This window comes from Manis javanica, chromosome 3 (genome assembly GCF_040802235.1).
Source record: "Manis javanica isolate MJ-LG chromosome 3, MJ_LKY, whole genome shotgun sequence".
Taxonomy (NCBI): domain Eukaryota; kingdom Metazoa; phylum Chordata; class Mammalia; order Pholidota; family Manidae; genus Manis; species Manis javanica.
Window position 1 is genome coordinate 11,855,941 of NC_133158.1, and position 17,866 is coordinate 11,873,806.

Sequence of the window (17,866 nt, forward strand, 5' to 3'; positions counted from 1 at the left end):
TCTCCAATGATTTGCCAGGAAAAATTAGAGGAAGCATTTAAATGTATAATGACACTTTTAATATAACAACTACTGAGCTAATTTTAAACTTTCATTTATAAAGATAAAAACTCTTATTAAAATCATAAAAATGTAACATTAATAAAGGTATGATTCATGCAAAGTATCATGTTTCTGAACGAAAATAAATATGGATAAGGGTGGAAACCAGCAGGTACTGAACATGTAATTCACTACTTTAGAAAATTACAAGTGATTCAGCCTTAGCTTAATTTTTAAGATCATGGAATCCTTTATGCACAACCATCTTAACAGACTGTTTTTCTCAAAAACTGCTTTTCTTCACTTTATTGATACATTTTTCCTACTGGAAACAAATCCTAAAGAACAAAACAATAGAGAGAACTATCAGCAAAACATTTATTTACCAACATGTTGCTCAAGTGTTGAGGAGAGAAATCTGAAGTAATTCGTATCGACTGACTGTATCTTGTAATTACCTCTCAAGCCTATGATTCTTAATATCATGAAACCTCTCCCAGGTTTTTAATATACCACAAACATGATTTTGTACATGATTTCATAAGTTCACAGCCCTTCTGAAGCCTGCTCATGGACTCCATTTTCAAAAGTGATAATAGAGTCAATTCCAGAAAATGAGTTATTTCTCATGTATATCCTAGAAATGCCATATGCCATCTTCTCAAATTCTTCAATATATTTTGTAAGCAAGTCAATGTTACCAGTTAAAAACCACCTAGAATACTAAGGAGCACAAACAAATCTAACTGAAAACATTTTACTAAACATTTTTGAATACTGCATCCTATCTTTTAAGTGTAAGAATAAAAAGCTCACTACCAAAACTTTCAAGAGCACAACAAATTCTAAACACACAGAGATCAGATTGCTACTTCAGTGTTCTTGACAACAGTGAGATGATACTATCTATGGTTTAGGATTTGTTTCCATGCTGGATTCTTGAGCTTCTTCTACTTCTGAGAGCTTTTCATCATCTGGAATTACAAAAGAAACGTAAAACCTTAGTCAAACCTGCTTAAATTATGTTTTTAATGAGTACATGAAAACATTTTTATCTTTTATCAGCCAATATATTTAAGCAAAGTTAGCAAAATGGCAGCCTATGACTGTAATCAGCCCACATGTGATTGTTTAGTGTTTTTTTTTTTTTAAATATCTTTGATATATGTGCTTGGTTTTAAAAGTGCTATTTCTGTTATTTATTATTTGAATCAAAATGTAAATTTTATGTGTTAGACTTCACACACACACAGAATAAGAAGTCTAGTTCATAGGCTTTTCTTGAAAACAATCAGAAAACCAGATAACAAGAAATTTCCAACTGGGGTATAGTCAATATAAAGAAGTCTGTTCCCCAAAGCAGCCTCCATTCACTGGTTACATAGATGGGCTTCTGTGCCTATTGTGTCACTCTCTTATCACTGCCTGCCTGAGTCCTGAATTGTTACTTTATAGGAAGAAACTATAATAACCAAGAAAAATTACAAATCTATCATCCTTGACTTTCTCTTAATTTAAACCACAGAATATGTACTTAAATCACATATTACTACAAAGTCAGGCTATTCGTGTATGTGCAGAAAGTTAACATGAATACCTTCTAATGTCATCCAGCTATATCTTGTTCTGAAATTGAACAAGAAGGTGTACTCTCTCTTTAAGATGTATACTTTTAGAAGGCATGCCCCTGGGTTGTTTAAAAAATCTTCATGAACATTCAATTTGAGACTATTTCTACTTACTTTCCAGTGTTTGCTGAAGTTCGTGGATGGTACTAAGAAGAACATGAAACTGTTTCCGTCTCAATTCCAGCTGTGTTAACAAGAGAAAAATTACTACAGATTGATCTTTAAACATATACATATCACAAAAGCTAACTTATTTATGCAAATACCTTATCTTCAACACTTTCTTTAATATGTGAAAGATGCTCTAATTCTTTTCCCAGAGCCTCTAGTTCCCTGAAAAAAATAAAACAGGGTTATATTTTGCTAACTGAGGGAACAGAATGCACAATTAATACCTACCTTTTTAGTTACTAAATAGTATTTTAAAAATAAAAAAGGGATCAAAAGTTATTAGCACTCCATTATGAGACTTTTAAAGCTAAGTATGATTTCTTAACTTCTAAATATGTACTTATTTTTATTTTAAAGTGTTTACGTAATTTTTAAGTATACAAAAACAGATAATATCAAATCCCAAGAATTGATAACTTAGACATTTTTTCCATGTGTACTTCAAGTTGTCTCTGGGGAGGCTGGAGGAAGGTGATAAAAGAAATAAAACACTAGATTAATTTGAAATGTCCTTTAAGCCTTATCCCCAGTCTTCTGTCCTAAGCCTTTGTACTTCCTTGATTCCCTACTTCCTACTCAGGCAATCAGTGTATCATTCTAATCCCTTTTTAATGCACATATTTGTATTTCTAAGTAAATGTGGTATAGTATATAATATTTGGGGGGACTCTAACTTTTATTATAGTTATGATTATGTATTTCAGGAACAGGAATAATTAAAAATTTGCGTCTTCTGTTTTTCTTTTCAGATTGTTTTTGATGTCTGTATTTAAAAAGTGTGTATCTACTCTTTTTAACTGCTATTTAGTATTCTATTATATGAATAGACCATATTCTTTTATCCATTTTTTGTATTGATACATATATATTTATTTATCTTAGAACTATAGGCAGTAAGATTGAAGGAAAAATCAAATCAAGAGGCATTATAATATGTAATATTGACACTGACCCCTCCTTTGAAACATATATTCCTATAAAAATGGAATTCATAGGCTAATATGTAAACATTTATCTGTACAGATTAGTTCATTTCAGAGTAAAGTTCTAAACTTACTTTAATGTCTCATGCCTGTCTGGATGATGCTGGATCACTTTTGCCAAAGCATCATATTCTGAAAGATATAAAATATTTACCAATTTCAGGTTTTTTGAACAAGGATAAGAAAATAAAATTGATGATATCACAGATCTCTCCTAATCATTTCCCTAGTACATAAAGAAATGAAACCATGGAAGGATAGAAAGAATATTGCCAGTTTCAGTTGACTCAACTGTAACTATAATGATACATGACTTCAAAAGTGTTCCAGGTGAGAACTTCAGTCCCATTCTGTTTCTCCATTTACCTATCTCTGGGAAGACTGTAAGAGGCCAGCATAAATACAAGTGAACTTAAGGCATTATTGATCAAGTGGACTGATTCTGAAGAGGATCTTTATTCACCTGATTAAAGATCAAGGTAAACATATCCTACCATTAATTTCAAATCTTAGACAACAGCAAATTACACTTCTCATTGATTCAAAAGGTAGATTTCAGAAACTTAGAAATGATTTAAAATTCAGTTAACTTGTTTCTGCTCTACTGGGACCTCCAAGATAAGTCATGTTTTTCCTGTTAACCTTTCTTATGGAATGATGGATGGCAGCATTCATTTAAAAGCTTTACTTAATCAACAGAAACACTGTAAAGCATATAAAAATCATTTTAGAATTGATATTAACTATTAAATAAGCTGGTATATCTTGCTGTAAATTGGCCACCAGAACTTGACCACATGTATTTTAAACTGAATTCAAAAACCAACTTTCAAAAATAAGGCATTATACCATTATTTATTTAGCTTACTAAAAACTAAAATTCATTGTTTTAGAAATAAGCATATTCAATAAAATTGATTTTTAGCTAAAATTCTTTGGATTATAAAATAATACATTCTCAGTGGGAAAAAAAAAAACAAAAGAAGGAAAAGAAGAATCTAAGCCCTATAAAAACCTACAACCCAAAACAACCATTAACATTTTCTATTTCCTTTTAATTTTTCATATATATGTGATTATTATTAAACATTATATTTTTTAATTTTCAGTTTAAATTATGGGAGGAGCAATGTCTCTGCCACTAAAAATTATTTTGAAATAGTTTTTATGGACAATAAGAACATACCCTAATTTAAAAAGAGATCAGAACAAAAACAGTAAACTTACTTTTATTAGCTATTTAGGCAGCTTGTAAATGGTTGCTTCCTTTGCACTTAATAAAAACTCTGGTCTTAAGTTCTTTTTGAAAGCAGTTCCATTAAACAAACAACTATCAAAACTCTGAATTGTGTTTGCTGGTTAATTATAACATTATTTTGACAAAGGGATCTGAATATAGGAAAAAAAATGAACACTCAAGAAATAATTGGATAATAAATCTCAGCAAAGAATTTTTTTTCCCCCCAGCATAGCCTTTCTTCTTCACTATTTTAAAGAATAATATGGTTTTAAAGGATTAAGTTTGGGTCCTAATTCCTTTTTTAGAATTCAGGTTGACTCTAGTTGAAGAAGTTACCTCAAAGATTAAAAATTACATGAAAATATTGGTCAGTAATAAAGTATTTGTACACTAAATCTCACAAAACCCTTACCTTGGCGGTTTTTTCGTATTCGTTTTGCTTGAAGAATTTGCTTTTTGCATTCAGCAATTTTTTCATGTGCTCCAGCAATGCTACATTCTATACAAAAAAGGATTTTTTATAATTATAAGAGCATGTATAATCTCCAGACATTTTCAATTTTAAAATGTGTTTCTATATTAAGTTCCATTGCTAATAAAATAAATGCTGGCATTCAAAAATAGCTGTAACACTTAGTATTGTATCATATTTGAATACATTTTTGTAGCTAACATTTACTGTGCTCTATTAATACTGTTTTCTTACCACTAATCAAAGAAAAATGTTGCAGATATTATTTCCTTTTTAGAACATAAAAATTATAGGTAGAAACATAAATTTTTTTCCTTACCTATTTCTTTGTAAATTTTTTCATAATTTTCCATTTCTCTGAGATTCATATCATATACCAGCAAAGTTTTGCCCATTGAAAATTCACACTGGGACAGTGTGCTCAGCATACGTTGGTACTGGCTGTATCTAATGAAAGAGGGAAAGGGGTATTTTTGTGGCTTGCCAAAATTGAACTAGTACAGTACAGGCATAAATTTGCTATTTATACCAAGTTCTGAGAGAATCATTTGCTTTATTTAAAATAATTTATAGAGTATCTGGCCCATATGTTTTCTTTTTCCAAATGTGGTATACTTGAATTTATAATTTACTTTAGTTACAAATACAAAGATGGGACTTTTTATCAATATACACTTAATTCAAACAACTGTTTGAATTTGGTTTACACATTAAAAAATGTTTTAATTAAGATGGTTTGTTATCTTCACAAATCTGTTCTCTCATTTTTCTCATTCTATACAACTATGTGAAAAATTAATTCAAATGTGGAAGTTTCCTAAGTGAAAAAATTATTAAATATATATAAAACTGTGCTGCAGCTTTTTTATTAGCTTATTAAAAAAGGGGAAAGTTTCACTTAGATGTTTTGTCTTGCTAAAAGTGACTAAATTATTGAGCCTAAATTTAATCTTCATTTCTTCTAAATATTATGCTATCAGCATGTTTTAATAAATATAAAGGAAGCCTTTGAAGAGATGTGAAGGCCAGAAAAATCTACTCTGATTAAGCAAGAGTTGACTCCATTGGACATTTAAGGTGAGTGAAAATTTGAAATAGTAGTAAGACTCTATATGGTGGAAAATCACATCAGGACACTGGTGTAGAAACAACAGTGAAATGAAATACCCATCTTCCTGGGATCCAGAGTTGCACCATTTAATGAAACTTTTCACCAGCAGATTAATTCTCCGATCATCTCCAGCGCCATCTCCGTCAATTAGGAGGCGCTTCCGTATGACTTCGTCTGGAGGAAAGAACATGAGTAAAATGATTGTCTGGCTCTGGTTAACTTCCAGGGACAAATAACCAATATCACTCCTCATTCATTATCCAGAAAAAATTACTGAAATGTAAATGTACTTAATGCCACTGAACTGTACACTTAAAAGGGTTAAAATGGTACATTTTATGTTATGTAGGTTTTATTACAATTTATGTATATTATTGAGTGTCTGTGATGTGTCAGGTCCTGTTCTTGGGGCAGGGGTTATAGCAGGGATCAAACCTGCCCTTACGGAACTGGCATTCCACTGAAGGGTTGCTGAGGGGAAATAATTTCCAGGTACCACCAAAGAAATAAGGCAGTCATTCTTGGAGAACTTGTTTTAGAAAAATCTGTGAAGACAAAAAGAAGTCTGAAGTACTCACGTCTCTGACTAGTGTGAGGTCCTGGTAAAAGGGATAGAGAGAAAAGAAGATTTCAAAGATGGTGTGGCAGACTGAGAGAGAAGGGAGAGGGAGCAGAAGGATTGGATTTGCTGTTTAGAAAGTGTGATTTAATTATTATATCTGTAATGTTTCTTCCCCTATGAGGACTTTTTTTTAAAACAAGTTTATCTCACTTTTGTTCCAAGGGAAAAAAAAGAGAAGAAAAAGGAATAGAAAAGACGTGCAGATGATAATGATGAGTAACAAGCAAGGCCCCCAACCTGCCTGCATGGCAGCCATGAGCTAGTGTTCTTGCCAGACAAAATAATGCCAGATCATAACATGAGAAAGGCAAATTGCAGCCACAACAAGATAATTTTCATCTGTCAAACTGGCAAAGATCCAAAGACCTACAATAAAAGTGTTGGGAAGGGTGTTGGGAAACTGCACTTATGTGCACTGATGGACTGTAAACTGGTAGTTATACTCTTTGTAGGGCAACCAGGCAACAACAAGCGATATTTAAATGCATACACCTTTTTGACTCTGTGATTCCAATTCTTGGAATTCATCCTATAGATACAGGTGCACCCATGCACAAAGACATATGTAAAGGAATATTCTTAACAGTGCTGTTTGTGGAGAAAGATTGCAAAGCCAAACATTCACCAGTAAGAGAATGGTTAAATTATGAAACATTCATATAATGTAATATAATGCAGGCAGAAGTAATAGTGTGGATGCTTATACTCATGCCAAAAAAATCTCCTTATATATGTTAAGTAAAATGAAAACAAAACAGGTGCAGAGAAACACATTTTTCTGTTGTTTGTGTAGCAAAGGGGGAGGCTTTGTGTGTTTGTATATGTATGTGTGCACACATTGCACATATATATGTTTGTGTATTCAGAGAATATCTCTGGCAGGATACACAAAAAACAGGTAATAAGGGTTGTTTCTGGTGAGAACTACAGATGGAGAATGAGACAAGATTTAGTTTTCTATATGGCTTTGTCGATTTGTGTTGTTTTTTACCACATGCATGCACTTTTTAAAAATAAATTTCGAAGTGTGAACAATTCCTGGAGAGCCTGCCTGATGAATCAACCGCAAAATTTTTAAACAATAGTTCCTGTGCGTAGGCAGAGGTATTTTTGAGCGCAGGTGCAGTGGAGATAAACTTTGAAAGGCAGATGGCTCCAGTTTTAAAATGTCTTCTGTGACATCAGATAAACATTTTTAGAACTGGGTTTTGTTCTTAGAGTCATGGTTTTGACAGGCTGCTCAAACTAAAGACTCTTCAGGTATTTTAAGTTTACACTTTAAATACAAACTACTGTTTTCATTTTTTAACCATGAACAATATTACTTGAGGACACTGAGACAAAACATCATCCTCAAATAAATTAAAATGCAGAAAATGAATTGATTTTTAAAAATTGGAACCACATTAATTTTGTTATAATTAATCATCCAATGGGCGAGCGGTGTGATGTTGGATTGACGCTGTTCAATTACTTTGCTGGCCCTCTTATCTCTGTTCTCCCAAGGCCCTAAGAAATTCCATCATCCTCCCAGATGCCTGGGTATCCTGCTTTATTGAGGACCAGGGAATCTCAAATGTAAATGCCTTCAGGGAGGAGGGAGTACGGATAGAGAAATTAGAAAGTGAGTACCCCAAGGGGGATGCTAGTTTTTCAAGAGATTTTTTAAGTTTGGTGACTACAAATGTTTCGAACACATTTTGTGGTCATTCCAACTGTATATGTGAATGTCCCAATTTAAAAAGTTTTTGAAAAATGTTGAAAACATGGTATAAGCCAAATAAAGCTGGCAAAAAGGTTTAATTAAGGCCAGTCCTATGTCTAGTTCATTCTGTTTTCTCCCCAACCTCTCACACTGTATCTTTAAATTTCTGATGCTCAAGAAATATTTTTAAATTGGATTAGTGGTGCTTGCTTGGGACCATCTGCCCTCCAAAGAGTTTTGTCTCCATAAAACACTAACAAGGACAAGCAGGAAGCTATCTTATTTTCAGGTCCACAGGAGAGATTTCTCTTCTTGTACAAAAGGCACATTTGCTCAATGAGCAGATGTGTCCATTAGGTACTAGAATAAGTTCTGAGGATGTGAAATAAACAGATGAGCACTTTCACCCTAGCCAGAAAAATCACAAATCACACACACACACACACACACACAAAGGCAGCTGCGATTATTAAATCACACAGGAGGAGAGCTCCCTTTGGCTTGGGGGGGCCATCAGAAGTAGAATTTGAACTGCTCTTTGGACTGAAAAATCATCAACTGAAAAAGCTAAAAGGCATTTTAGTAATATCTATCAAAATTTCAAATGACATAAATCCTTTGACCAACAATCCTAGATATACCTGCACATATACAATGACGTATCCACCAACAGGGAATTAGATAAGCAAGTTTTGGTACAAGAATATGATGGAATACTATGAAACCATAAAAAAACACAAAAGAATAAGGGAAATGTCCATGTACTGATAAAGAGAGATCATTTAGATAATTTGTTAAAAAAGCAAAAACCAAAAAAAAGCAAAGTAAACAACAGTATGTACAGCATGTTTCCTTTCATAAAAATGGTAGGGATGAGAAGATATATTCCTATGTGCTTATCTTCACAAATATACCCAGGAATGATACAGAAGAAATTAATAGAAAAGGGGTTATCCAGGGAGAGGGGCAGTACAAGTGGGGTAGACGGGAGACAGACTGGAAGATGGGGATATATCTTTTTATGTTATTTGATTTTTGAACCATATGAGTACTAAGAATCTCCTGTTTGCAGATGACAGCTATGATTGTAGTGATGGTATCATAGGTGTCTATATATGCCTTAATGTGTCAGATTGTGCACATTATATATGTGCAGTTCTCTGTGTATCAGTTATACCTGAATAAAGCTGTTAAAAAAGAAAAAAGAAAGCAAGCTGAGTCCTTTCTCTTCCCCCCATGCCAGCAGGGAGAAGGCTGAGAGTTAAGCAGAGATGGGGATACAAAGGCTGATGTGGTACATGGTACATTAGAGCATAGGGAGGCAGGATGAGTGAAGACAAATCTTGGGACCCAAGGACCTAGAGGCAATTAGAGGTCGAATGGTGGGAGTCTGTCTGCACTAGTAAACTCCACCCTAGTAGGTCTGGACCTTGCTGGCAGTCCACTGGGAGCTGATAAAGATTCAAGGGCAGGATTTTCTAGGATTAAGCTGAGGGCAATGTACAAAATGGAATGCAACTGGGATAAGCCAGAAGGCAGGGAGGCTAATAGTTAGGAAGCTATCAAAGCACATGCAGTAGGTGCTAAAATGGCATAAATTCAAGTAGAGGAGATTAGAATCACAGGTCATGGCAGGCAGGTTAGAGCTAAGCAGAGTTTGGTTAGGAAAAGGCAGGGGCAAATGCCAGCAGTGGGTGGCATGAGTAGGAGTGGTATGCCCCATCCTGCTAGCACAGGGGACTCTGGTCAAGGCAGACACAGGCCCTTCTGCTTAGGTCTGTCCCTTTTTTGTCTGATAAAAGTGTTCCTTCACAGCCAATCCCTGGGCAAGAAGTAAAAAACTGGGGCCAATGTTCTGGTTGGTCCACAAAGTGTTCATTCTGTATGTTTGTGAGACCAAGATTTAAGTTCATCTGTAAAATGGGAATAAAACTCTCTACTTTGTAAGACTGCTGTGGAACTTTACAGACATAAAAGTGTAACAAAGCAGCACAATACCTGTTCATTGTAGGAAAGCAAAAACAGAACAAAAAGTTATTCTTTGTTAAATTTAATCCACAACTGGTATCATCCTAAAAATGTAAAGAAGTGAGTAAATGTTGAAAGATATATCTATAAATATATCTGTGTACCGAAGTAGTTGTGTAGTATGCATTTATACAAAGTTTTGCCCAGTTAAGATTCTCACAAATTTGCTGTTTCAAGCTTCATATTGCTAGATTGTGGTATTTCTAGCTTAATCTGTATAGACAGTTGCTGCCTGGAAAATTCTCTGGGGATGAGACATACTGAAATATACAAAGTACAGAGCATCAATCCAAAAGCAACAAAATAAAGCAAAAGGGTATTTCCATTTTGAAAAGTCTTTTTTTTTTTTTTTAAATTCAAGATAGTCTGCTGTCAGTGGTTCCTAACAAGCATGACATGAGCCTTATTATTTTTAATGGTACCTCATCAACTAGCTCTAGATTGAGTACACCTAAAACATGTTTTACTATATATTTGACTTTATAAATTACAATCATGCTTGAAGCCCTCTCTCTACATGCAATTTGAATGCTAATATTAATAATTCTGGTGACCCTTGGTCTACCCTATAAAAACAGCACAGATAGCTTAGGAACTATTTTATTAATGTTATCAATGGCATTTCTTAGTTGTTGTGATTACTTTCTTAGTGACTGTGAGAATCAATAAAGTCTGTAAAAAACCTTTTAAACCAAAATACTTTACAACTCTACCCCGAGAATAGTGCTTTTCCACCTGACTTTAGGCTTGTAGGAAGACTTCCTACTGGATTCAGTTATGTGTTGTACCATAAATATACCTACAAAATGTCTGCCATTCAAAAATCACTTTAAAATTAGTTATGACACATGTATGTTGATAAGGAAATATTTACTTGAATTTTAGACCCCTTCCTGTCTTATATGCCAATCCAGACCTGGAAGAAATATAAAACTGCTTAAGACACAAAATAAGCTTCAAATAGTCCTTTTAAGGAGTTCGGTTTTAATGAGCTATTTCCCATAAACAGAGAGGCAGGAAGAAATGAACCCTTTACAGTCACTATGAGATATACTGAAACATATCTCATAGGCTAACTCTCCATTTCCAAGTCCCTGGTCAGATGACACAGACACGTTAGCTGTGTTCTCATTTTAGCATGGGAAAGACAATCTCTCATAAGCCCAGACTAACAATCATTTCAAAATCTGTAATTGTTATTCCCTCACAGTAGCTATTAGGACATTGATTACTAAACAAGTTTTCAGAAAATCTTGGAGCAAATTTTAAAAAGGAAAGAGGAAAACAGTTTAGAAGATAATGGTGGGCCAGCTTCCAAAACACTTACTTTTTAGGGATAGGTCAAGGTTTGACAACCAGTGGCAACAGTCTCACTGTTCTGTGACTTCCTCCTAGGCTAAGCTACCATGACATGCGCCTCCCGAACTACCTACTAGACCTCACAACAGTAAACTCTCATCTGCTTTTACGACACAGCAATCCTGTGATCTACCAATGAAGATTGGCATTTTCTTTTCTTTAAAGGTAGTTTAGCAAGGAGTTCAATAGGCTTGCAAACGGACCACTGGCTTATCTTGGTGTTCCTAAACACTCTGGATCCAAACTGATAACCACAGGAAGGGATAACAATTTAAGGCAGGATTACAGTGGAAAAAACAGGTAGCTACTAGGGCAATGTATCAAAATTTAAAATATAAATACCCTTTGACCTGTCTCCTGGAATATTATTCCTACGAGTGTGTAAAGACATCTATACAAATACCTCCACTGCAATACTATATGTAAGAGTAAAAAACTGAAAACAGCTAAATATTTAAGAGGGGATTATATTTTAAAAAATAATAGAATACTACACACTGATACAGAAGAATGAGGTAGAGCTCCAAGATGTATCATTACAGAAGTATCACAAAGAAAAGTGTGACATAAAATTTTATAGTATATATACATACTAGCATACCAATTAGTACACATAAAGTTTGCAACATACTAAGTGCTGTTCTAAATGCTTTTCACATTAGGGAAAAACTTAATCTGTACAATAGCCCTTTTAAGTAGATATTATCCCTATTTATGATGAAGTAATTGAAACTTATTTGCCCAAATTAAATGGCCCAGGAAGGAAGGATTAGAGCTGGGACTCAAACTCAGGAGTCTGGCACCAAGATGGTGCTTTTTCACCTTTTAGAGGTACTTAAAGATCATTCTAGAAGAGTGCATAAGAACAGGTGATAGTGACTACTTCTTTGGTGAGGGATTAGCAGTAGAAGGTGACAAGGGGAAGGCTTCCTTCCACTTGTTCACTTGATGCATTTCTTCTCAAATTTCCTGACCTGTATTACTTTTCTTTTTAAAAGTATGAACAGTGGTTCTCTGAATAGTGAGCTTATCAATCATTTGAGGCTTTTTCTTTATTTTTTTCTGTATTAAAAATTCTAGTCAATGTTTTTTTAATCTATTGTGTGTTTACAAGAAGAAAGAAAGCTGGCTTGACCTGACCTAGTAAGAGCAAAGACTAAAGCACTGTAAAAGCACTCACCACTGCTGAGTGAGTAAGCTGAATTATGTACATCTCATTGTGTTAGATTACTTATGGTAAAGTAACATGTAGCCCCCCCTTTCAAGAAGCTTAAAATCATTAAAAAATTTTTTAAGACAAACGATATTAATAAGTCACAAAAAAGTCAGGTGGAAAGAACAATAAGATGGTTTGGTTCCTCCATGTAATATTGATCCCTTATGAGATACTTTGGTCCAGTCTGAATAAATTGTTGATGCCAAAGTAAACTACTTAAACCAAAATCAAGTTAAAAATTACAGAAAAGCAAAAGAGTAGTGTTGAGGTCCTTTGTTTTTCCCTTGATTTATTTAGATGTTTAGAGTATGGTGCTAACAAAATCAAGGTTAAAATTCCAATCCTGCTTTGAGAAACCATTTCTCTTAATCAAAGAAACAATTATTTAATAGTTGAACAGCATCAGTAACCCTTGTGCTGAGGCCACAGATGAGGGAACAAAGTGGGTGAATCCACTGGCGCTAGTGAAAAAAGAAAAGGCTAAACACTGTGCTCACAAATGTCTAATTAACACTGGATCAGGAATTGAAATGGGAGTAACAGCAACAGCGAACATGTACATGGTGTTTATACACTCGTTTTGATGACCATAAACCTTGTCTGTTTCCTTTACTCTGCAAAGTGTCTGGGTTTGGACAATAAATTAAATGATCACTCAACTTTGAAGTGCTTTACATAATTACTACACTTCATCCTTGAAAAAAACCTTTTAAAGTGTGTATTATTATCTTCCTTTTACAGATTAGTGTTACATCTGCAGCCATAGGAAAATATACACAATTGTGTTATTAGAAAGTCATAGTGCAGTTCTATTACTATGTCTTGCTGTTCATAGGCATACTAAAAATCATTATTTCTACTTTTCACAAGCATATATCCATGCATTACACTAATTTAAAATATATATATATACACACACAATGGAATACTACTCAGTCATAAAATAGAAGGAACTCTTGCTATTTGTAACAACATGGATGGACCCTGAAGGTATTATGCTAAGTGAAATATTTCAGACAGAGAAATACAGATACCACATGATCTCATGTGGAATCAAAAAAACCCACGAATGAACAAAATATAAAAACAAAATCATAGATATAGTGAACAGATGAGTGGTTATCAGAAGGGGGTAAAGGAGTGGGCAAAATGGGTGATGGGGGTCAGCTGTATGGTAATGGATGGTAAGTAGACTTATTGTGGTGATCATTTTGTAATATATATAAATATCCAATTGTTATGTTGTACACCGAAAGTAATATACTGTTATATACAAATTTTACCTAAATTAAAAAAGAAACTGTTAAAACCAACAAGCTTTATTAAGTGGAATGTACATCACATCCCACTCCCCACCCCCTCTTCTCATCTGCCATCTGTTGCTCTGCCATATCCACATGTCTACCTAACGTTCTCTGTGCTGCAAAAAGCACTTCTGCAATGATTTCTATCAGGCTACTAACAGTTTAACACCATTTAAATTAACACATACAAAATGCAAACTGTGAGCATAGTTTAAATTAACAGTGATAACATCTAAACTGTTTTTCAGTTAGCCAAAATGTGGGGGTAACAACAAGAGAGGAGAGAGAATAGCTTTGCCAACAACTAGCTATGTGACAGTCTGCCACTAACACCACAGGACTTCCATTTTCCATCTATAAAATGATAGGTCAGTGATGGTATCTATAGTTCAGTATCTCTAGATAACAATAGTGTTTTTCTCCTTTCCTCTGAGGAGGACAGTTTCTCAAATTAACCAATGTGTCCTTGTCCTTGAGCAGGAAATAGAGCAGCTTCTCTTCCAAGAAGTCTAATTGGGAATGCAAACACATATGTAAGGCTTGTAAGAGGGTACTGCACCTTACCAGGCACCTCACATCCTTAAGAGGGTACTGGCCCTCCTCTAGGCTTCAGAGACAGGTATTGGTCCTCCTCCAAGAACTCTTCATGACAATGGAGATGCCAAGGGCATCGGCTTGTCAGTCTTTTCCACTGCCATCATCCTAATCCAAGCCCACCCATCTCTCCCTTGGAATACTCCTTGTTACCTCCCTGCTTCCATTCTTGCCTTGCTAGAATCCATTGTTTACAGAGGATTGCTTGAAGAAGTTACAGTTTGTCCTCTCCTCTATGGTCCAGATATTCTTAAACAGGCAAAAAACCTTGCTCTGAATTAAGGCAGACCAGTAGAGCTATTCACCTAAACCACATGGTCTGTGGGCTTAGAATTTCTAAATTGTGATTTAGCAGTCTTTGATCCAGTAAGGGATGTGCTAAGCAACAGCCCGATGACCCTCCATGCCGAAAACAGGCTATGGACATGACACTGGCTTTTCTTTATGGGGATAAATAATCTTATCTGTGAAGATAAGCTTTTCCTCTGGTGTTTACATCTGAAAAAGCTGCTTGTCTTGTCTTTCTAATGTTGCCTTCTCAGCACAGAATGGACCAGGTCCTGCCTTTGGTATGGACTCCTGGAGAAACAAGAGTCACTTTCTTAATATTCCAGACTTTATCCCTTGCATTTTGAGGATCACCCACTTGTAACTTTTTGTTTTTCCTAGTCTTGATCTAATTTTTGCCCTGTATCTGCTTTGATTTGTTCTATGTTTTCTTATCATGGTGAGCTGCCTTAACTATGTTTTGGAATATGCCATATAAATAAATTAAGTATTGAGGGCTACAGCTGCAATATGCATAATGGTTAATAGGTGAATGGTCAACTGGTTCTAGAAAAGAGGAGGGGGGTATAATCTGAGGTAGGTGTTGAAGAACAAATGGGTGGTCATCTGGCAGAAAATGTAGGGAAGGGCAATCTGTGCAGAGAAAGGGAGGAAGAAGGCACAGTACTCATCAAAATAAAGCTGAGATGAGACAAGTAAACCAACTCTTACATGTAATAGTATTTACTGAACATTACTATTGTTGGACTCAGTGCAAAGCACTTTACTACCTTTATTGCATTTAACCCTGAAAATGACCCTATGAGGTAGATTTTATTATTATTCCCATTAGAAAGAATGAAACTGAGGCTCAAAGAGGTTAACCTGCACAAGATCAGACAGCTTGTGTAACTGGCAAGGGGTTGGGGAGGAGGGATTCCTATGGCCTCTAAAAGGTGTGGGGGGCACTTGACTGCAGTACATTTACTAGAACTCATTTTCCTTTTCCATCTCCCATTTAACAAACCCTCTCGCTCCTTTGAAGTTCTCTACCTCAATAAATAGAAAGTAGCACCAATAAGCACCGGGTCACGGATCAGACCTGGGATAATCCTCAGCCCTTCCCTTCCCATCCACTCAATCACTGAAGTCCTGGCATTCTGCTCATCCATTTCCCTTCCCCGCCACCTCCTCTGCCATCTACCTCTCTGCATTCCCTCCTGGACCGAGCCCGCACCGTCTCTCACTAGGACTGCTGCAGCAGGAGCTTCAGAGACAATGCATAGCGGTGAAGCAAGAACTCTGGAGTCAACCTGGTTTTGAGTTCAGGCTGACTTATTACCTGTATAACGTTGCACAAGTTAACCTCTGTGTCCCAGTTTCATCTGGAAAGTGGGATAATTAGAGACTGTTTGACATACGATAAATACTATGTAAATGTCAGAAAGGAAAGAGTAATACCAAACTCACTTTCCCTTCTCCCCATTCTTCAGAGTAGGGAGTTGTTCTTTAATGCAAATCTGATCACACCAATGGGACACATCTCATTGTGTCCCATTTTACTCAGAAATCTCTGGTTTATAACTTTATAAATTCTAGCCAAAGTTTTCCATTTTTGAGTTCCTCCGGCACTTTGGGGCCTTTGTACAAGTGGTTCCCCACCTGGAATACCAGTCCAACTACATCTATTTAGTCTTCAAAAATGGGATTAAAGTTAACTTTTCCAGGAAAGCTTTCTGATTTCCAAGAACGGATAAGCAATTTGTTACATGCTTCTAGGACAGTTCCCAACGTTGTACTTCCCCTGTGGTAACATTTGCCATGAAAAATAAATACCCAATTTCTTTTGCACACGAGTCACTGACCTTAGAAGGGGGAAAGGGCTTGCCTTTTGGCTCTGGGCTGTAATCCTAAAGCCTAGCCCAGGGAGAGTATCTACTGAAAATAAATAAAATTGGAATGAAGCGAAGTTAAATTCCTATGAAGTTCCGGGACCTTGAAGAGTCTGCCACCTCACTATTCCATATTGCATCCGCAAATGTGGGCCTAATACTCTTCTTCCCATTGCCTGCCCCTTAATTTGAAGACCCTCTCTGTCCCCAACTTTTAGAAGTGGTCTGTCTCTTCACAGGCATCTACGCTACTGGTCACCCCCTCTTCAAAACAGACCCAAAGCCCCTAGATCCCCCAGTACCAGAGGTCAGAGCACCCTCCCCAAGACATAGACACAAACACATCTTTTGCTGACCTGATCTACCCTAGGCAGCCCCATCCCTTATACTGGCTCTCATAAATCCCCTATGCACACTCCCTGTTTGTACTCAACAGCCCGTACATCTGTTCTTTGTAGATCCTGTTCCCAGCTCCCTCTCCCTACCCCCAACGCGGGGCTGGTTCTCGGGCCTCATTGGGCTCAGCCCACTGTCCGGGGGCCCTTTCCAGTCTCTCCAGAGGACTCCTCCAGGTGTCACCCTCTGTACGCTAACGCCGCTACTTCTCTGGCCGTGGAACCTCCCTTCCTCCCGGCTCGGCCCCAAGCCCCTGGCCCATCGCTGGAGTTCTCACTCCCAGTCCTAACTCCGCGGCTCCAGGGCTCCACCACTGCCTCTCCTTGGCTGCTCCTCGGACCCCACCATCCCCACCCAAGTGCTCGGTCACCACACACTCCCACAGCCTGGAGCCCTTCCGGGTACCCCCCGGTCACGCCCCGCTTGCAGGCTTCTCGGGCCCCCCGCGTACCCCAGCCCCCGACGACCTCTTGCACATGCTGCCTAGGCTCGGCGCGGCCTCCGGAGAGCGGGCCGAGCAGATCGCTGGGCTCCGGGGAGAGGCCGAGGGGCTCGGGGGAGGCGGCCGGGAGCGCCCGGGTCTCCCGGAAGCGGCCGGGAAGGCCTAGGGGCTGCGGGGAGCGGGCCGGGGTGGCGGCGACCGGGTCTCACCGTCAGTCACGGCTCCCATGGCGTGCGCGGCGGCAGCGGCGGCGGCGGCGCAAGCTGAGGCGGCGGTTGGCGGCGGCGGAGGTCAAACTCCCACAATGCAGCCGGGTAAACAGCCATGGAGGAGGAGGCGGCGGCGCCCGCGGCCGCCCGCTCCGACGCCTGAGCCGCGCCGCGCCGCGCCGCCG

At 37.3% G+C, this 17,866-nt stretch overlaps 1 protein-coding gene across 2 annotated transcripts; it reads right to left on the reverse strand.

The window, feature by feature from the left end:
- Positions 1–36: 36 nt before the first annotated feature.
- On the reverse strand, positions 37–17,852 carry THOC7 (THO complex subunit 7). 2 transcript variants are annotated; one of them, XM_037019342.2, is made up of 8 exons: positions 17,682–17,852; positions 5,704–5,821; positions 4,856–4,983; positions 4,477–4,563; positions 2,899–2,956; positions 1,937–2,003; positions 1,785–1,854; positions 37–1,016 (listed from the first exon to the last, which is right to left on the reverse strand). In XM_037019342.2, exons 1-8 carry the CDS (start codon positions 17,698–17,700, stop codon positions 949–951), a joined length of 615 nt encoding a protein of 204 aa, XP_036875237.1. In that variant the 5' UTR covers positions 17,701–17,852; the 3' UTR covers positions 37–948. The 2 variants fall into 2 exon arrangements, with proteins under 2 accessions (XP_036875237.1, XP_017503542.1); XM_017648053.3 differs by lacking the exon at positions 17,682–17,852 and adding an exon at positions 17,482–17,628.
- Between the last annotated feature and the right edge of the window lie 14 nt (positions 17,853–17,866).